The 21,152-nt window shown below is 36.2% G+C and overlaps 3 protein-coding genes across 3 annotated transcripts in view; 2 read left to right on the top strand and 1 right to left on the bottom strand.

Annotated features, from left to right (window-relative positions):
• LOC112150533 (cytochrome P450 2J2) overlaps positions 1–3,187 on the bottom strand; it is a gene marked incomplete at its 3' end in the record, with an annotated part of 17,043 nt that extends 13,856 nt beyond the window's left edge. The window contains 2 exon segments of the mRNA XM_024278926.2: positions 2,090–2,252; positions 2,348–3,187. Coding sequence (XP_024134694.1) covers positions 2,090–2,252; positions 2,348–2,551 — 367 coding nt within the window. The 5' untranslated portion in view covers positions 2,552–3,187.
• Positions 3,188–4,359: 1,172 nt separating this feature from the next.
• LOC112150534 (cytochrome b-c1 complex subunit 6, mitochondrial) lies at positions 4,360–7,944 on the top strand. The gene is made up of 4 exons (XM_024278927.2): positions 4,360–4,522; positions 4,796–4,828; positions 5,981–6,142; positions 7,713–7,944. Exons 1-4 carry the CDS (start codon positions 4,478–4,480, stop codon positions 7,743–7,745), a joined length of 273 nt encoding a protein of 90 aa, XP_024134695.1. The 5' UTR covers positions 4,360–4,477; the 3' UTR covers positions 7,746–7,944.
• A 2,435-nt stretch (positions 7,945–10,379) lies between these two features.
• LOC112150630 (vitamin D3 hydroxylase-associated protein) overlaps positions 10,380–21,152 on the top strand; it is a 13,887-nt gene continuing 3,114 nt past the window's right edge. The window contains exons 1-9 of the mRNA XM_024279050.2: positions 10,380–10,652; positions 14,146–14,259; positions 15,806–15,946; positions 16,024–16,157; positions 16,232–16,438; positions 16,516–16,556; positions 16,626–16,750; positions 19,098–19,223; positions 19,299–19,396. Of these exons, the coding sequence (XP_024134818.1) occupies positions 10,446–10,652; positions 14,146–14,259; positions 15,806–15,946; positions 16,024–16,157; positions 16,232–16,438; positions 16,516–16,556; positions 16,626–16,750; positions 19,098–19,223; positions 19,299–19,396 (1,193 nt within the window). The 5' untranslated portion in view covers positions 10,380–10,445. The remainder of the gene's footprint in view (positions 10,653–14,145; positions 14,260–15,805; positions 15,947–16,023; positions 16,158–16,231; positions 16,439–16,515; positions 16,557–16,625; positions 16,751–19,097; positions 19,224–19,298; positions 19,397–21,152) is intronic.

Genomic DNA, 21,152 nt, shown 5'->3' with positions numbered 1-21,152 from the left:
AGGCTCGACTTTCAGCATTAGCTTCCATGGCGATAGAAAAGGACTTCTTGATGGAACTAAAACGCACGGATAATCTGCACGACAGAGCGATTGAAATCTTCTTGAGGATAGAAAGGATGGATTTTGAGTACAAATAATCCGGATTTTTGGTGAGTAAAATTTTGCTATATACCTAAATATTATTGCAATTTTATCAGGTTATTTTTTTATGCTTTTGGTGTGTGTGTGGCAGTTGTACCTGCACTAGAAGTTTTATTGCCATAAAATAGTTATTGAGGGTTGGGTTGATTCAGATGGAGCACTACTGAAGGCCTAGGTGTGAAATGCACGGCCCGCCACTGCATTAATGTATAATCACTCAAAAAAACACTTTTTAAAGACTGATTAAAATGGTGTTTTTAACAGGTTCTTGTGGCCTTTTTCTGACGATTAAGAACACACACACTCAAACAAAATTGCAATTAGATTTTTTTAATTAATCGCAGTTAGTCACGTTTTTTTATGTTTGTTATTGTATTTGCCAGCCACTTATTATCTCAAAATAATCACAATATGAAATCACACACAAAACTGTACATTTTGAATGTTTATTTTTAACCCTTTGGTACCTAAAGAATGATTAGCAGCATATACGTGGGAAAAGTTGGGATTTTTTACTGTGAGGCAAAATTCGATTAATTTTTTTTTATTTCTGAGTATTTTTTATTGAAATTGTAGTAAATCTGCAGCAGGCGTAAATTCATAAAGACCACATTTGTGACACAGAAAAGACAGTATTTATGCAACAGGCTATCTTTCTTTTTTGCTAATTTGGCATCCAATGAGGTTTCTTTATGCTAATTTATAGTTTAGCTAATAGTTTGGCAACATGCTAACGTTTTTGGCTAATTTATCTGCTTGGGCTTTTTAGGCTAGTTTCGAATTTAGCTTCTATTTTAGCAACAGGCTAAAGTTATGAGTAATTTAGTTTACTGAGGAATTTTATGCTATTTTGGAGTTTAGCTAGTACTTAGTATAAATGTGCTAGCTTTTTTTGGCTAGTTTGTCATCTACTGAGGTTTTTTATGCTAATTTGGGGTTTAGCTTCTATTTTAGCAACATGCTAACGTTTTTTGCTAATTTGTTATCTACTGAGGTTTTTATAGGCTAATTTGGGGTTTAGCTTCTATTTTAGTAACATGCTAACGTTTTTTGCTAATTTGTCATCTACTTAGGTTTTTTATGCTAATTTGGGGTTTAGCTAATATTTTAGCAACATTATAAAGTTTTGGCCTAATTTGTTATCTACTGAGGGTTTTATAGGCTAATTTAGAGTTTAGCTTCTATTTTAGCAAAAGGCTAACATTTCTGACTAATTTAGTTTACTGAGGAATTATAGGCTATTTTGGAGTTTTGCTAGTTTTAAGTAATGTGGTAGCTTTTTTGGCTAGTTTGTCATCTACTGAGGTTTTTTATGAGAATTTGGGGTTTGGCTTCTATTTTAGCAACAAGCTATGTTTTTCACTCATTTAGTTTACTGAGGAATTTTAGGCTATGTTTGGCTAGTTTTTAAAGTTATTTGGCTCATTTGGAGTTTAGTTTATATTTAAGCAACAACCAAAGTATTTTTGCAAAATTGGCATGTATTAGGGATTTTAAGCAATTTTACTACAAATTGTTAAGAAATGTAGGTCAGCTTCAGTGCTCTTTCATTGTTATTTAACAAATTTAACTCTTTTAGAAAATGTAACTTTTTAAACTTTTTAACTTTAACTTTTTTTAACTTTAACTTTGAATTGCGTCACCATTTTCAGTCAAAAGCTTCAGCATCTTCTGCGACTACTTTAAGTAAATCGGTTTCACACTAGCATTATCGCAGGTAATGCAACTTTTCTAGTTCCATTCACCTGTGAAGCCTTCTGATTGGTCAGTATTACCTTTTTACCTGGAAGAGCTTTCAAAGCCTTTAGAAAAGTCCTGATATACTAAAAAATTCTATTTTATTTTTACATTATGTCTGTTATTTTTATGCTTTCATGTTTTTAACGTGTAAATCCTTACATGTATGTTTGACCTAATCTGCAGAAACAGGTGATGTTCTGCAGCTCACCGAGCCCTTTAGCGATCTCGTCCTGCAGAGGAAGGTGTGGGCGGTCTATCACGCTGTCCCCCTTTGTTACCAGAGCTTCTTTCAAAGCTTTGTATCCATTTAACACCACGATCCACTGCTGGCCGAACCGCAGGCTGTACAGATCTCCGTATTCTGCTGCCAACTGGAGAACGTTTTTGGGAATGAAAAGAAAACAGGACTTCATCCAACGTTCACAGACCAGAGAAAATGCAGAACAATCGATCTTTTCATCGGTACCTTTAAAAAGCTCTCGTGGGGCCGGTTCAGGTCCACAGTGAATATGTTTCCTACAATGGGAAGAGCTGCAGGTCCTGGAGGGAAGCCGACAGGTCGACGGTTTTTAATGTAATCCGCAGTGATGATGAAAACTGAGATGAAAAGCAGCAAACTTTTCAAATCCCACTCAAGCAACAGTCCAACTGTGGAGGAAAACAAATCCATGATTTTCAGAAACACATTTCCACCGTGAGCCAATGCTACAGTGTTCCTGTAAAATAAACAGTCATTTGCTGTGTTAAAGGTAATCACTTCGGTTCTGTCACTGAGTAACTAGTAATGTTGCAACGTGACCCCAATAATCATAAAGCAAACAAACCCGCTTCAGATTAGCCCGATCTGCGATGAAAAGACAGATGTCGTCTGATTGGTCTTTTTCTTCTTCATCTTCAGAATCCTCCGATCAATAATCTGTCATATTTCAGACAGTACCAGATAGCATTGACTGTACCAGAGAACTGGAATACCCAATAGTAAGACTCCAACCAAATGAAGTCAATTCAGTTGCCATTTTTCACAATACGGACGCCGCCATGTTGGAACCAGACGTCGTCAGAGATCAGTCCGAGTTGACCTGCGTCAACAACTTTCACCAATCATAGCTTGTAGTAAGGCCACGCCCCTACTACTCTAAAAAATAAAAAATGTAAAAAAAATGTTTTGGAATGTTCGATGCGAGACTACTTTATTTTATTGACGCATCTGATCTTGTACTGAAATATTAATTAAAAACCAAGAGGGGTGGAGTCACTTTGTCCAGTTCTCATATACAGTTGAACTGTAACATAGAATGTAATAACTCACAACTCCTCCTATTTTTACGTCATTTAATGGTAGGAATCTTTTTTAATGCAAACAAAATGAGCGTTTACAAAAGTAAACTATCAAAAGAAACAAAAAATAACTCTTTAATGACATTTATAAACAAGATGATTCCACGTATACAGATGTGAAGCATCTATCAACTCAAATGTCCTTTGATAGAACAGACTGTCCCAACGATAGTAGATCAATAACTTGGGGCTGTAAAGGGTTTTACTACTAGAACCTTCATCAACAGGCCAGAAAGGAGCTTCAGATGATGAACTTTTGATTAGATTTATTCAACCCTCTGCACTGGATATTTGAACTGAGGAACACCAATATTTACAGATGAAGTTCCTGTCTGTTGAACTCAATTTTTACAACCTCTGCAAAAGCCTTTTTTTAAACATAAGAACTTTATTATCATACAAATTTTCAAATCAAAGCTGTAAGCAGTCTGAAAAAAACAATAACTAATGTCATCTTTCAAAAAAAGAAAATCAATTACTGAATGGTAATGGGGACATGACAAGCAGAAGGAAATAATTCCAAGTCAGAAATAACTATAATATTCATAGAAATGAATATGTAAGCACTAACAAAAACAAAAAATTCTCAAGATAGGGAATTATTCATCAAACAAAAAGCACAAATTGTTCCAGTGTTATATGCCTTGGGTGTATTCATCTTTTTTTAAGATATTCATAAAATTGACATCTCTACAAAAGCATCCTTCATATGAATACTCATGAATGGATGTAACTTCCTGTGCAGTACTACCAGCTGTTCAAATTAACACACAAAAACGAAAACACGCAAAAACAGACATTAGCTCATTAAACTGAACGTTTATGCACATCAAATTATAATAGATCTGCAAACTGCAACTCTGTAAGGAAAAAAACATTGATAATATTTGCTACCAGAGTTCAGTTTTGTGAGAGGGGGAAGTGTTTTATTTGAACTTCAAAATAAAACATATTAGTAGCTTCAAATATATTTTGAATGGAGAACAAGACCATGTTAAGGAAAATGTCGTGTTTTTTATTTGGCGTAGTTATTTTTTCCCTTTTACTGGCGATTTAATGCGTATTAAAAGTGTTACTGAGTGTTTTCATTAAAACGATTCCGTTTGTTAAACAAGGCTCTTTTATTGTGAAGGTCTCCTACCCGGAAACTCTTTGCCTTCTTTTCCGGAACTTGCTAGCTTGCTGTCTCCCGGCTTCTATGACCTGTGGTGTCCTCCAGCAGCTCACTCACTAACAACCACAAATAAACCCCGACATTATGGTTTTTGAGGAGAAGATGATCATGAACGGAGAACCTGAAGACGTAAGAAGTTTCTGGAACTCTAAATTAAACTTTATGTTTGATTTCTTGTGGTCGTTTTAGCAGATGCTAATAGTTGTTGGCTAGCAATGCTACATCATCATTTAGCTAGTCATTGAATAACATTGACGCTCATATCTCCGTTCATCATTTTATTAGAATCTTGTCAACATATTTAGGGGGAAGTATTCAGATTTCTAGACTTTTTTAACTCTAATAGTTCATGTACATGAATGATTATAGTTGTTTTAAGATGTTTGCTCGTGTCTGTTTCAGGAGGAAGAAGAAGAGGAAGAGGAGGAAATGGTGGTATGTTAGCTGCTCTCCTTCAAGGAGAAGGAATAGTTCTTAAAATATAGTTTCTGAACTGATGCATTATTCGCATTTTTAATGTTCTCTTGTGTTTTCTTTTATGACTAAGAAAGACACAGAATGAATATAAATGTATTTTCTCTTAAACATTCAAACTTTTGTTTTTGTTCCTTTTGGGGCTCTTAAAACATTGAAACACATTTTAAATGCAGTCAATTTAAATAGATTTATATCCAAAATAACAACTTTTTATTATTTGTGTGTCAAGATATGATAATAAACACTCCATCAAAATAAAACCGCTTAATGAGAGTTGAATTCTTGCTAAGGTTTTGTTGTTGTTGTTTGCTGCCTTTCATTAGATTTTCTTTATTGTTATTTTCATAAAAGCACCACAAATATTAACACACAATATGCATTTAATACATTTTCCGAAGCTACGCAAATTCCATAACTACCTAATTTGCATTTAACATAAATTTGAACGCAGCTTTTGGTTGGAAAACAGTGGATAAAAAAACAAATCTGATTTTTTTCTACCACTCCCAGTAATCTTAGCGCAAACCAAACATTTTTTCTACAGAGGTTTCTAGAGAATATCCTTTACATGTTTGTGTTCTGAACATCCTTTTGAATTAAAATATATTCGTACATCATTTTTAAAACATCCTGTTGAGCATTCCAAAGTTTTACACTGATAACAGAAACACATTTGTTACAAAGTGATCAGAGTATCTCAAATCTCCTATAATTTCCATTTTCAGAAGTGAAAAGTTTAACAAACCATCCAGCAGTTCACAGTTTTTAACTTTAAATATACCTGGTATGAGATGCAAGTCTTTACATTTTAGTAAGCCTGTCTTAAAGAATTTTTATTTTCTGGAAATTCAGATTTATGCATTATTCAAATGACTCCTTTCTACAGTATAAACAATGAAATTATATATTTGTAAAAATGTATTTACTCACTCATCTATGAACACATAGATGACATTCGAATAGAAAAAGAGCACGTTTTACTCAATTCAAACAAACAGTCTTAGACAGTTCACTTCTAACATTTGATATGAAGACAAATGTTCATCTAAAGTCCAGCCAAAAGGATGGAAGTCATTAAAAAAGCACAAACGTGTTTTTGTTCCGTTCCAGGATCCAATCGAAGCCGTGCGGCAGAAGTGCGAGGCGTCGGAGCACTGCGCCCACGCTCAGGAGCGTCTGGAACAGTGTGAGACCAGAGTGGGCTCTCGCTCCTCCACAGAGGAGGATTGCACAGAGGAGCTGTTTGACTTCCTGCACGCCCGAGACCACTGCGTACGTTTCAGACTGACCATCAACAAAAACTCTGGTTTTAACTCTGCAGCATCAACATTTATAAAAACATTAATATAAAAACTTGTTAGAACAGAATATTTGATTTAAAGCAGAGATGATGCATTCTAGTTGTAGATCTGTAAAGGTTCTTAAATCATCTTTAATTCATCAGAAATCATCCAGATTATCTGCATTTCTTCTGTTTTATTTCTGATCTGACTCTTGAGGAAGTTTTATTTTGAAAATCTACTGGATTCTCAATCACATCCAACTCATTTTTGACCCATGTGAAGTCGCTCGTTCGCATGTCCAAAATCATTTAATTACTTTCTTAAAGTGGCTGCACCGACCGCTGAACTGAAACCCTCAAGCTCACAAAGCTAACAAAAAAACAAACAGATTTGGAAAGTTTCCTTTGGCAGAAAAGAGGAAACAGAAGAAGAGCTTTCTATAACGTTTAACAGACAAAAACCAGGAGTCTTTACTCCAAATATGGATTTATTGAGACAGTTGTTCCAACAGACCATAATAATAATGCAGAACATCCAGCAACTGGCTGTCTAATAGAGCTGCCACAAACGATTATTTTAACAGTCAATTAATCGCCGAATATTTTTCCCGATTAGTCGACTAATCGGGAAAAATAATCGGAACATGTGTAAACTGGATGTAAAGCACATATCTTAACTATCATTAGCTTTAAACTGAAAACTAGATATACAACATTACCTGTAATAATGCTAGTGGGAATGCTGGAAGCTGAATTTGGCCGCTGAAGATGCTGAAATTGATAGCTGAAACAAAAGTTGATAGCTGAAATCACTGAAGCTGGCTAAAATATTAGTTAAATGCCAAATTAGCCTTTAAAAAAAGCCTTAGTTAGCTAAAACAGCTAGCATGCAGCTGAAATATTAGCCAAATTCCAAATTAGCCTAAAAAGCAAAACAAGAAAAATCTTAAATTAACCAAAATAGCTAGCATGTAGCTGAAATATTAGCTAAACTCCAAAATAGTCTAAAAAAAACCTTAAAAAATGCTAAAATAGTCCAAAAAGCTAACAGAATACCATTATAACTTAGATTAGTCGACTAATCGTAGCAGCTCTAGTGTCTAATGTTACGAGAATGCTCCTAATAAAGTTTTTCCATAAGTGGATTCACATTTATATTGATTTTTAGAAAATAACTGCTTTAGTCACAGTTTTTTTGTTTGTTTTCTATCTATCAAAGCCAAAAAGAAATAAAGTCGGCGTCTGATTGTTTTTGTCACATTTTGATTTAAGTTTAAAGCAGCTGCAGATATTTTAATAAAGTTAAACTTTTTCCTTAAAAGTTAAGAGAAACTGTAAACTATAAAATAATCAGACACTTTCTCCTTGTTCAGGCTGGTTTGTAAAAATATCGTCTCACATTAAGAAGGCCGTAGAATACTGATTTAACACAGAACATTTCAATGGTTTTGCTAATTAGCAAACTCATTAAAAATCTACAAAGAGAGTTAACTTCAAATGTGCAAAGTTGATCAAATTGATCAGTTTTATGTGTTTTGCTGATCTATTTTTTTTCTGCAGGTGGCGCACAAACTCTTCCATTCTGTCAAATAAAAGTTGTGACATCAGGACCAGACGCGCCAAGACGCTTCCTATGCTGTAGTGTCAGAAGAACTTGATCTTAATTCGTCCATATGTGGATCTGATGTTTGCTGTTGCTTTAAATGTTCACTCTGTCTTCTCCTGTGAAGAGGTACTTATTAACAATGTAAATACTTTCAAATAAATGTCATTGAATTGGCTCCAAAAACAACTTTACTCTCTTTTTTTATTCATACATTTACCTTAAACTCCAAAGATCCAGCTAATATTAAAAAAGAGATCATTGTGCTTATCATCTTCACAGTGCTGAAATGATTAAAAGATGAACGGTTCAATGAAAGATTTGAGCTTAATGAAGGGAATGATGATGAAAGAAGAATCAATATGAAATTAGCGATGAATTATGCAAATTGATATTCGTAAAAAGAAAGTTAGGAGACTTTAGTGGCTGATGAAGATGATTAATTATTAATTATTAACTAACACTGAAGTTGGTAGCCAGCTACAACATTAGCTAGATGCCAAATTGGCTTAAAAATCAAAAAAAAAAAACTTAGGTTAGCCAAAAAACAGCTAGCATGTAGCTGAAATATTAGCTAAACTCCAAGACAGCCTAAAAAATCTTAGTAAATACCAAAATAGTCCAAAAAGCTAACAGAATGCTAATTTAGAAAACTTTAAAACTGCAACTTTTTACTGTAACAAAATCTTGAGAGGATTTTTCACTTATTCAACATTTTTTTTTTCTGATGGATTTTGAGCGTCTATGAAGGTCAGGTTCAACACTTACAGCTGGTCTGAGGAATCCTGCATGACGATTACAGAGACGCTACAGGTACGCACGCTAAACAACACGGTAGAATCCATCTGGATCATGTTAAAAGTTGTCTTATTGAGCATGAATTCATCCGACCACATTTTAAAGAGTTTCCGCGTCTCATCGTTGTGGTTTTTAAGAGGATTCTGTTGAAACTACAATAGAGCTTTCACGGCAGCAGCAGCAGCAGCAGCAGCAGCAGCAGCAGCAGCATACCACGCGCATAACAAGTCTCAGGAAAGAGAGTTATACCTTTTTTAGTGGTGTTAAAATAAACGTTCTAACACGTAAACAGTTGGAACAATTATTTCCTTTTGGACAACATGACAATTAATGCTCTACATTTGTGCGGCTCACCGACCGCCTCATTTCTAACGTGTTTACATCACGTGACTGTCGCGTACGGTGGCTGTTATGGTTCAGTTGTTCCGCTCTCGGTTTGTTTCATATTCAGAATGAAGAATCTCAGAGAGAAGAGAAGTTCAGTCCGATTGAAAACGAAGCGAGACCACCTCCAAAGATGGGTCTGAGAGCGGTTCCTGGTACAGGAAGGTAGTGTGTTTTCGTTGTAGTCTGGGGGCGGAGCTTGCAGCACAGACTCTTCCTGGAGGAGCTGTTGGCATCGATCTTACATCAGCACGTTTCCAACCGCTGGTTTTCATGGGTATGGGAGGGGCTGCTGCAAACAGTGCAGGTTTTTAGAGGATTACTCTTAAATGCATGAACGGATCAAAATATTGTTTTGGGTTCTTTATAGTGAGGAATGAACAGTAAAATGAATTTAAAACCTCAAAAAGTAAAATTTTCATGGCAGGGCCTCGTTAACACCAATCAGAATGTTAACTCACATTCGGATGTGTAAAGACTGGATGACTGTTCTGGAAATATGATCCCAGAAACCCGTGAGCTGAAAGAAACGTCCTCATGGAATCACCATGTCCATCCCTCATTCAACAGAAGCTACATGCTAGCTGCTTTAGCTAATTTAGTTTTTTTTTCTTTTTTTTTACGCTGTTTTGGAGTTTAGCCAATATTTCAGTTATATGCTAGCTGTTTTGGCTAATAAAGGCTTTTTATCAGTTTTTTAGGCTATTTTGAAGTTAAGTTTTTTTTCATCTACATTCTAGCTGTTTTGGCTAAGATAATCTTATTTTTAGTTTTTAGGCTAATTTGGAGATTCGCTAACATTTTAGCTGGCTATCAGTTTCAGCGTCAGTGTTTTTAGCCATCAATTTCAGCATCTTCAGCGTCCAAATTCAGCTTACAGCATTCAGTCTAACATCATCCAAAGGTGTGTTTGGGATTTTGGCCCCTTGGGTGATTGAGTTTGACACTCCTGATCTATCAGATGAAAACATGAATATCTTTAAAGACTTGTTGCTAATCTACTTAAAATTATTAAATTTGAAGACTTTCAGGCATATCAAAAATTATAAAGTTTATTAATACAAAAATAAATCAATGTCATCAATGTCCTGAACGAGCTGAACGTTTTGATACCAAGATTTATGAAATGGCTGAAAGTGTGATTGAGTTTTTAAGAGCTGAAAAACGTCCAGAAAGAAGCAGGAGAATCACTTTAGTGTGAATGCTTACTAAACAATCGCACTATCATGAACTCAAGCTAATAAATCCATTATAATAGTTTTTTATTTTACCGAAAGAAACGTCCGTCACAGTGACAGGTGGATTTGAGGAAACAGCGCCCTCTGTCGTCCAATCCTCTCTACTGCGCATGACCCTTTAGCTCGGATCAATGTTTAGCGGAAGCTAATCGGTTCGATGTTGTTGCTTTGAATCTAATTGGCTTTAACGTGGACAGGCCACGCCCCCGCGGGTTCAAAAGCTGCAGGTGAGCTGCAGGTGACGGACCGGGAAGGAGACCCGCGCGGAACATGGACCCGCTCCTCCAGGGACTGAAGCTGGACAACCGGACGGCGCTCCAGCTGGCGGCCGCCGCCTGCGGGGCGGGAGCGCTGGCGGTGCTGCTGCGGACCGTCAGCCGCCGGCGGGCCGCGCGGGACAAGATCCACAGAGCCCGAACCCGCCGGACCGAGAGTCTGCAGCGGGCGGAGCGGGAGCTGCAGCGGTACCGGCGCGCGGTGAGGACGCGCGTGGCGCTCCGGTCAAACGAGATCACGTCAGAACCACGAGATCTGATCGATACACGACGGATCAAAGTTCATACCGGATTATGAAATCCGGGGTTTTTAATCTGATTTATTACAGACGTTAGAAATACAACATAACAATGTTAGTAATGTGTAGTTATAGTTAATATTAGTGTTTGTATGGAGCTCCGATCGAACAAGATCTGATCAATTAATCAAGTTATATTTAATAATACTGAGAATTGATTTATGACCCTTGAGGATTGGGGAAATTGAGAGGGAAAAAATAGGAAAACAAACAAAGAAAAAAAGAAAACAAAAGAAAAGGGCATTAAGAACTTCTGACTGTTTTCTACGAATAATTTACAATTTTTGACCTTAATCTCAGAGTTCCGACTTTTTTCTTTAACACATTTTTACATTTTTAATCAGAATTCTGACCGTTTTCTTCAAAGAATTTAGAATTTTTTACTCTAATGTCAGAATTCTAACTTTTTTACTTTAAAGAATTTAGAATTTCAACCTTAATCTCAAAATTCAGATTTTTTTTCTTACAGTTTTACATTTATTTCAGATTAAAAAACAAATCAGAATTCTGAGACAAAATTCAAAACTCTGTCCTTTCCTCAGAATTCTAACTTGTTTTTAAAGGAATAGAATTTTGTAACTTTAATCTTACAATCCTGAATTTGTTCTTTAAGGAATTTTTTTGTTTTTATATCCGAATTCTGGCTGTTTTCTACAAAGAATTACAAATTTTCACTCAAATCTAAGAATTCAGATTTTTTTTCTTTAAAAAATTTAGACTTTTCTTTTACAGTTTTATTTTCATCTCAGATTTAAAAAGAAATCAGAATTCTGAGATTAAATTCAAAGCTTTTCCTCAGAATTCTGACTCTCATTCCAGAAGGTCTGAATTCTGAGAAACATAAAATTTCACGATCAAAGTCTGAACTCATTTAGGGACAAACTGTCAGAATTTGTCACATTCTGTTTTTCTCCTCATTCTACTTTGTGACAACAAACTTGAAGGCAAACATTTCCTTGTTTAAATACAAATATATGTATTTTAGTTGATCTTAAAGAAATGTTTTTTAGTAAGTATGTATGATAACAAATGTAAAGACATTCAAAGGAGTTTTCCTCTTGCATGGGAAAGTTTAGTAGAGCCCAAAGCCCTGCGAGTGCAAAAATGTGGCTTGTGCGCCCTCGCTGAGACTCTGATAGCGGGGACACGTCATGTGCCTGAGGGACTAGATCACTTCCCTGAGGGACTAGATCGCGTCCCTGAGGGACGTGATCTAGTCCCTCAGGGAATAGCTCACGCCTGCAGAAGTAGACAGTACCTTCGTCCGAATTCCCTCCAATCATTCGCCATTTGCTTGTAACTTTATAAAGATGTGATCATCAATGTATGCTTATTTCGACCGAGTGTTAGCATTAGCCGTCCTGTGGGAAATCCCATTATTTGTTAGCATCAAGCTAGCAGACTTTAGCTTTATGTGTTAGATCGATCTCTGCTTTTATGGATTGATTATTGATCTTTTAAGCGATTTTCTCGTTGGTTACTAAATGCTGTAATATTAATCTTAACTACACAGCATTCCAAAATATTATGCAGATATTATTTAAAGGATTTTCCTAAATACTGAATGCAAATGACAGTTAGCATCATTTTCAAGTCATCACGCTCAGTTGGTTTCCTGTTGTCCCTTTTAAAGTGTGTTAACAGGGTCATTGTGCCCTTTATGAGAAAACGTTCACTAAATGTTCCGACTGCGAGAGAAAACAGGACAAGAACAGTTAATGTTCAGCAGCAGTTCAGACCGTTCGCTTGTTCATTACCTGCAAATGTAACCTTGACGTAGGATCAGATTCTCCGGGACAGGACAGCCAGCTCGTCTTTAATTCTGTTTTATTCTCTGATACATAAGGACATGTGTGTCACAACTGACTAAAAACAGTTTACAGAAGAGTTTTAGAATAAAAATACGTACCTGTATAACAGGAGGATGATGGTCAGACGCTGGAGACTCCGGTCCACATGACTTCACCAACACACAACAGAAGCTGAAAAGTCTCAGATGAGCTAACTTAACACAACAAATAAACATTTAATATAATATCACAATGAGACATTAGTTACAAATGAAAACAAACAATAACACGGAGGCTACAACACACGACCTACCTCGGACGCGTCTGTCACAACTAATAAAGTTTTGCTGCTGCTCCACAAATACAGACACACACCAAAGGACTTTATGGACGACCTACTTCCACTTTCAGCCTTTGGCTGTTCACTCATTTCCGGTGGAGCCGTGGGCTGATGTTTATGAGTATTTGGACTTTAAAAGATGTGTTTTGGAGCTAACAAGAGTCACTATAAATGATGTTGGGCGCATTGTTTGTTTTTCTCGTAAAATATCCCAACATAAAAACGCAAAAAGATTTTAAATTGTATTTGTCGTCCTGCATATCAAACTCCATGAAGAAGGCAGAAGCTCCTCATCATCAGCTGAGAGTAGATCAGTAATCCCAAAGTCACTTTGAAGTTGGTTTACACATCAAAGGTTCTGTTGAACAGGTTCTAACATGTTCTAACAGAGCTACGTTTTATCCCCAGAAGTCACATGATCATACAGTACATGGTAGAGTTTTGTGAGCGTGGGGTGTTTGGTGTTTCAGGAAGGCAAACTTTGTCTTTTTGGATGTCCTTGTGTTTACACATAATCATAAACTGTCATACAATGTAAGAAACAACAAAAATAAACCAAAACCAGGGAAAGAACACAGAGATTTGCCAAGTCCACACATATAGTTAACTACAGCAGGAAGAGAGTAAACGGTCTTATTCGACTCTGGAAATACGTCACACAGCTCTGTGCAGAGAGTCCATAGGGGGCGCCCAAGAGCCCATTACAAATAATGATGAACTAATAACTCCTGCGCCAAGTGTATTCAAATATATCCTGTTACACAAACTCTGATGAAGTTAGATGTTCACCAACAGTTCAGCTCATCGTCCGCTCAGAGCTGGCTAGCATTCAGAGCGCTAACGTGCTGCTAGCTCCACTGAGATGAATGGCTTCATGTAGAATCTCGACTATGTATTAAAGGGCCTAAACTATAACCAAATATATGAATATATATTACCTTTGGGACACTAAAGTGAGTTATTTTCATGAGTTTTTTATTATGATGATGTCATGAAATGGGCGGCACCCACTCCTTGTTTCTCATTTCATGACATCATCCTAGAGCCGGCCTTTGCAGCGTGTCTCGAAAACAAACAACATCCGAACATTTGCAAAGATGGATGTGCATCTAAAATGAAAGTGTTTTGCTGATCACCGCTAACTCTGCGGAGAAAGTGAGTGTGTTAGCCCCCAGGCTAACAAACTGTTATTTTTTGTTGACTTGAGACGTTTTCCTTCCTTTGTTACGACTTTTTCTTTTTGTGTTTGTGTCTCTGCTGCTGCAGCATCCATCCTCCGACTCTGCAGCGATCCTCTCCTCTTCACTGACCAAACTGACAGACCGTCTGCATGAAGGCTCGCTGACCCCGGAGGAAGTGTTTTACTTCTACATGGAAAAGGTCCATAAACACAGAAAGACACAAATTAAACCTTTTTTAACGATATTTGTTTGTCTGTAAGACTTTTATTTTCTTAGAAATTAGAAAATTAGACACTTTTTCAGTTTTTTAGGTTGATTTGGATTTAAGCTAATATTATAGCATTATGGTAACTTTTTTGTGCTCGTTTAGACATTTTTATTATTTTTTATAGTAATTATGAAATAATGTAATATTTTAGCATTATGCTAGCTGTTTTGGCTAATTCAGAAATTTTTCTAGTTTTTCATGCTAATTTGGAGTTTAGCTAATATTTAGCATTATGCTAGCTGTTTGGGTAATTTAGACATTGTTCAATTTTTCACGCTAGTTTGGAATTTAGCTAATATTTAGCATTATGTTAGGTACTTTGACAGACTCAATTTTTCTTTTTTGAAGCTAATTTGGAGTTTAGCTAATATTTTAGCATTATTGTTAGCTGTTTTTGGCTAATTCAGACATTTTTCTAGTTTTCATTGTAATTTGGAGTTTAGCTAATATTTAGCATTATGTTAGCTGTTTGGGTAATTTAGACATTATTCCATTTTCATGCTAGTTTGGAGTTAAGCTAATATTTTAGCATTATGGTAACTTTTTGTGGCTAGTTTAGACATTTTTACTATTTTTCATAGTAAATATGAAATAATGTAATATTTTAGCATTATGCTAGCTGTTTTGGCTAATTCGGACATTGTTCTAGTTTTTCATGCTTATTTGGAGTTTAGCTAATATTTAGCATTATGCTAGCTGTTTTTGGCTAATTTAGGCATTTTTGTAGTTTTTCATGGTCATTTGAAATTTAGCTAATATCTTAGCATTATGCTAGCTGTTTGGCAAATTTAGACCCTTTTCCATTTTTTGGCTATTTTGACATTTAGCTAATATTTTCAGCATTTTTCAGCTTCAGCATTTTCTGTTATCAGCTCTAGCATCTTCAACAGACAGATTCAGCTACAGCATTTACACTTACATACTTAAACATGAAGACACAAATACAATAAGATTTTACAATAAATATTGGTAATATTTTACATTTTTTGAATAAAGGAACAGATTGAGTTGAATAAATAATGATACATAAGAGTCTTTTTTGTAATATTAACATCTTCTTCATATGTTGTACATGAATGTCCCCAAATCATATCAGTAGATAAATTGTGGATAAATTTAACTGTACTACAGCTTCATCGTGCAAAATGTGTTTAAATTTGTTCAAAATACCAGCAGATTTCATAATATTTTACAAATATTCAGATTTTTCGAGTTAACTTTAGATCAACTGTCACTCCAAAGAACTTTGTTTAGTGATAAAAATACCACCAGTTGTCAGTTTTTGATTGAACAAATTAAATACCTTTCATGTTGCCTGTTTTTTGTTGAACGTTTGTGTCATCTTTAATCAGAATCATCTGGGATCAGAATCATCTTGAATCAGAATCATCTGGGATCAGAAACATCTTGAATCAGAATCATCTGGGATCAGAATCATCTGGGATCAGAAACATCTCTGTGTGTTTTTGGTTCACAGACTCTGGCTGCACAGGAGAAGCTGAACTGCTGCGCTGAAATCCTGCCGGAGAGTTTCGACCAGCTGAAAACTCTTTCTTCCAACAAGGACGGCCTCCTGTACGGAGTTCCCGTCAGCATTAAGGAGAATCTGGAGTACAAGGTGGTTGAGTCTGACCTCTGATGTTCATCTCCTGGACGTGCTTTAACTCATCCTCGCTCTTCTTCCTTCAAACCCAGAACCACGACACTTCCTGTGGGGTAGTCGTTAATCTGGACCGACCCGCCAAGAGGGACAGTGTGATTGTTGAAGTTCTGAAGAGACAAGGAGCCGTCCCCTTTGTGAAGACCAACCTGCCCCAAGCTCTCCTGAAGTAACACAACCAGAAACTTTAGGAAACGATGGTTTTTCTGCTCCGTGTTTGATTTTAACGTTTCCTCACGCCAGCTACGACTGCAGCAACCCCATCTACGGACAGACGCTGAACCCCCATCACCTCCAGAAGACCAGCGGGGGCTCCTCCGGCGGGGAGGGGGCTCTCATCGGTGCGGGGGGCTCGCTCCTCGGTATCGGCAGCGACATTGGGGGCAGTATCCGAATCCCCGCCTCATTCTGTGGCATCTGCGGCTTTAAGCCGACGGCGGGCCGGCTGAGGTGTGTCCGCCGCTTCATGGAAACTTACAGCTTGTTCATTTTGACTTTATGAGCACTTCTTTCTGTGTCCCGCTCAGTTCACAGGGTTTAGTTCCCATTTACCGAGGGCAGAAGTCTGGTGAGTGGTCATAAACGTGTTTGGCAGCGTGCTTTATGTGTGGAGCCGCTGATGTTGTGACTGTCTCAGTGCCGTCCTCTCCTGGACCCATGGCGAGGGACGTGGACAGCCTGGTTCTGTGCATGCGGGCGCTGCTCTGCGACCACATGTTCTCCCTGGACCCCAGCATACCGCCGCTGCCCTTTAACGAGCAGGTTCAGTTCTTTGGTTCACATACATAAATGCAATCAGATGGATCACATTTGGATTAACTGTGCAGGAGAGAGAGTGGAGACCTCAGCGAGTCTTATATAACAGACAAACTACGGCCCCCGGGCCAGATCCGGCCCTCCGCCACATTTGGCCTGGCCCCCAAACTGTTTTTAAACATTATTTTCAGTTTTTTAGGCCAATTTGTCATTTAGCCAATATTTCAGTTACATGCTAGCTGTTTGTTAGCGAATGTACGCTTTTTTCAGTTTTGTTGGCTATTTTGGAGTTTAGCTATTATTTAGCTTTATGCTAGCTACTTTGGCCAAATTAGAGATTTTTTCAGCTGCACCCTATCTACTTTAGCTACTTTAGGTTTTTTTCAGTTTTTTTAGGCTAATTTGTCATTTAGCTAATATTTCAGCTACATGCTAGCTGTTTTGGGTAATTTTGGCTTTTTTCAGTTTTGTAAGCTAATTTGTCACTAAGATTTTAATAGCTATTAGCGTCAGCATTTTCAGCTATCAGCTTCAGTGTTTTTTAGCTATCAATTTAAGCATCTTCAGCTATTAATCTATCGCACGTAATGCTATATATCTATTTTTTTTAAAATATTTAACCATTATTTTTTCTGTGAAAATTACAGTAATTAATTATTTTAAATTTGGATATGTGCAGCTTTCTGGAAAACGGTAAATTTTTACGTTTAGGCTGTGATTATTACACTTTTTCTGCTAGCCTACAAACCGCCCCCCCGCCCCCCATCAGAGAAGAAACCAGTTATGTGGCCCTCATAATGAAAGGTTTGGGGACCCCTGTTATATAACGAACTCCCATAAAACATAATCATGCAACAGAAACAGACACAATGAAAACATCCCGTTTACACTTTTTTATTATTTTTTCTCCCTTTCTGATAGTTTACAAAAGTAAGCTTTAGTGATTCTCCTGCACCTTTGAATACGTATTTCAAAATATGCCCCAAAGGAAATGAATGAGAAAATGTTCAAATCCTTCAAAACTTTGTAAACTTTGTATTAATTTCTGTATACTTTCACCTAGAGACACAATTTAAACCTTAAAATGTTCAGCAACTACTGTTTTTAGGGTAATTTGGAGTGTAGCTTTTATTCTAGCGACATGCTAGCTGTTTTTGGCTAATTTTGAATCAATTTTCTTTTTTTTTTACAATTTTTTATGCTAATTAGACTTTATATTTAGTTAGACAGTTTTCCAGTTTTTGGGCTGATTTAGAGGTTAGCTAATAGTTTAGCTCTATGCTAACGCCTCGACAGAATTAGACACTTTCCAGTTTTTTTGGGTAAATTGGAGATTAGCTTACATTTTAGCATTATGTTAACTATTTTTGGCTAGTTTAAGATTTTTTCTAATTTTTCATAGTAATTTTGAGTTGAGCTAATATTTTAGCATCATGCTAGCTGTTTTGACAAAATCAGATACTTTCCAGTTTTTTAGGCTAAATTAGAATTTAGAGCATATTTTAGCATTATGCTAGCTCTGTTTTTGGCTAGTTTGGGCATTTTTTTGTTTTTCATGGTAATTTGGAGTTAAGCTAATGTTTTAGCATAATGCTAGCTGTTTTGACAAATTAGACATTTTTCCGTCTTTTCATGGTAATTTAGAGTTTAGGTCATAATTTAAGATTATGCTAGCTGTTTTTTGGCAAGAGTGGACATTTTTCAGTTTTTTTAAGGCTAATTTTGAATCTAGCTAATATCTTAGCATTATGCTACCTTCTTCGGACAAAACGATACTTTTCCAGTTTTTTAGGTTAATTTGAGATTTAGCAAGAATTTTAGCCTCATGAGAGATTAGTAAATTTGTTAGCCTTATGCTAGCTGCTTTGACAAAATTAGACATGCTTTCGGTTTTTTACGCTAATTTGGAGTTTAGCTAACAAATTAGCATTTTGTTAGCTGTTTTGACAAAATTAGACACTTTTCCAATTTTTTAGGCTTATTTGGAATTAGCTTAGAATTTTAGCCTAATGCTAGAAGTTTTTGACTAGTTTAGGCATTTTTCTAGTGTTTTCATTCAGAGTTTAGCTAAGGTTTTAGCATTATGCTAGCTGTTTTGACAAAATTAGACATTTTTTCTAGTTTTTCATGCTAATGTAGAGCTTAGCTAATAATAAAAACATTTAACAGCTTTTTTATTTAGAATAGAGCAAGCATTTTGTTGTTTTTTGTTTTATTAATAATCAAGGTCAAACAGAGTTGAGTTAGTTTGTGGGGTTCCACCAGGATCCATTTTAAGGACCTCTTTTATTTAAATAACCTCACATGTGCTTGTAAAAATATCAAATGATGCTTTGCTGTATCTGGAGTGCAGATCTACCAGAGCTCCAGACCTCTGAGGATTGGATTCCTTGAAAACGACGGCTTCACTGAAGGCTCTCCTTCCATGGTCCGCGCTGTCAGAGAAGTGAAGGTTCTGCTGGAGCAGGCGGGCCACACTGTGAGGAACCTCCACCCACGTTTCTGAACATCAGAGACATGAACGCTGGTTCTGACTCGCTCCTCGACTCTGCAGGTGGTTCCCTTCTGTCCTCCCAGGATCAGTCAGATCATTCCTGAGCTGCTGCTGAAGGGACTGTTTGCAGATGGAGCCACTAGTCTGCTGCGAAAACTGTGAGTTTTTCCAAATGTTTAACCCTTTAACGTTAGAGCTCCAGTGTTTACGTTCTTTGATTTACTGTAATTTTTCAACCATTAACACGATCATTCCAGTAGATTCTGAAGGAGAAAAGCGGCTCCGCTTTTCTCCTTCAGAATCTACTAGAATGATCGTGTTAACGGTTGAATAGTTCCAGTATGTTAAAGATTTTGTTTTTAAACGATACAAAAGTTTTAAAGGATCTCTTATCTTCTACCTTTGAATCCTCTGTAAAGACGATAGAGGCAGTAAAGTCAGTTCAAACATTAAACTGAACCACGGTTAATTATGTCTGTGAAGAAGAGCAAATAAATAAAAGAAACATCAACTTTTTATGCATTTCTGTAATTTAAAAATTGAAACTCAACACAAATTCATTTTTTTTCTTTAAATTTTGAGAATTATAACTTCTAAATACTGAAACTATCATGTTAAGTGTTTCAGGAAATTGTATTATTGGTGAAAATTGGCAGGATATCAGTTCTGTGTTCATTCAAACACAACCAGGTTTCATACTGAGATGTAAAAGATCATAAAATACTTTTTAATTTGACTTCACCGCGATTTTACTGCAACTTTAGCCACTTGCTCATAATTTGAAATAGTTAAACCCATTAAACCACACGTGTCAAAGTCAAGGCCCGGGGGCCGGATCCGGCCCTCCGAATAATTCTATCCGGCCGTCCAGATTCATTCTCACTTCCTCGATGGTCTCTAGCAGTGAAGCTTCAGTCTGAGTCAGACCGTCTGAAAAGAGCTTAAAATGACGAAGCTTAAAGACGTGAGATCGGCGCCCTCGTTCGCTCACTACATTTCCCATGATGCACAGCATCTATGACTGCGCTGCTGTTAGATGTCATGAAGCCCAACAAAAGCAAATATGGATTAATCTTTTACAAATCTTGATGAAATCAGAGATAAACTTAAGTCGTTTACAGTTTGTGTCAATAGAAATAATTCATTCTGGACTCGTAGTCCGATCATAAAAACTCACAAATGTAATAAAGATGCAGTATCAGGAGGACACCAGATAAAACCATAGAAAGCATTAATACAATGATAAAAAAAACACAGAATAAGTTCACTTAAAGGACAGATCAAAGGCGACACACATCAAACTGACAACGAGCAGCAATAAACATGATGTTACTGATGGACCAGATTAGAGTTTCTGATGTGTTTGGTCTGCAGGTTAACTTTAGTGAAGCTTGTAGAGTTCTGGAGCACAGAGGAATCATTAACAGTCAGAGTTTGGTCCAAGTCATCTTTCTAATAAGATCAGCTGCTTTCTAATAATGTCTGAATGAGGGAGGAATTCAGAATTCAGTTTTAGTATAAGTAATAAAATAAAAGAAACGCAATTAAGTGACCAATAGATTTCTTTCAAATTTTCAAGATTTATTGCAAGTTTTCTGTATTTTTTTTAGGTTTTTATTTCAATTTTTTTAAAATAATAATAATAATTTTCAATATTTTTTTATTTTTCAAAAAAAAAAGGTAAATGTTCATATTTCTTCACATTTTCAAGCTTTATTGCAAGTTTTCTGTATTTATTTTATTACATTTCTTTTTAAAATTATTTTTTTTAAATAATTTTCAAGTTTTCTGTGTTTTTATACAAATTAAAAACAATTCTAATTTTTATTTATATTTTTTTAAGTTTTCTGTATTTTTAATTACATTTCTTTTCAAATTTTTTATAATAATAATTTTCATATTTTTTTCACATTT

Source organism: Oryzias melastigma, linkage group LG4 (assembly GCF_002922805.2).
Source record: "Oryzias melastigma strain HK-1 linkage group LG4, ASM292280v2, whole genome shotgun sequence".
Classification (NCBI taxonomy): Eukaryota; Metazoa; Chordata; class Actinopteri; order Beloniformes; family Adrianichthyidae; genus Oryzias; species Oryzias melastigma.
The sequence above is the reverse complement of the archived record's forward strand: the minus strand, read 5'-3'. Positions and strand labels throughout refer to the sequence as shown.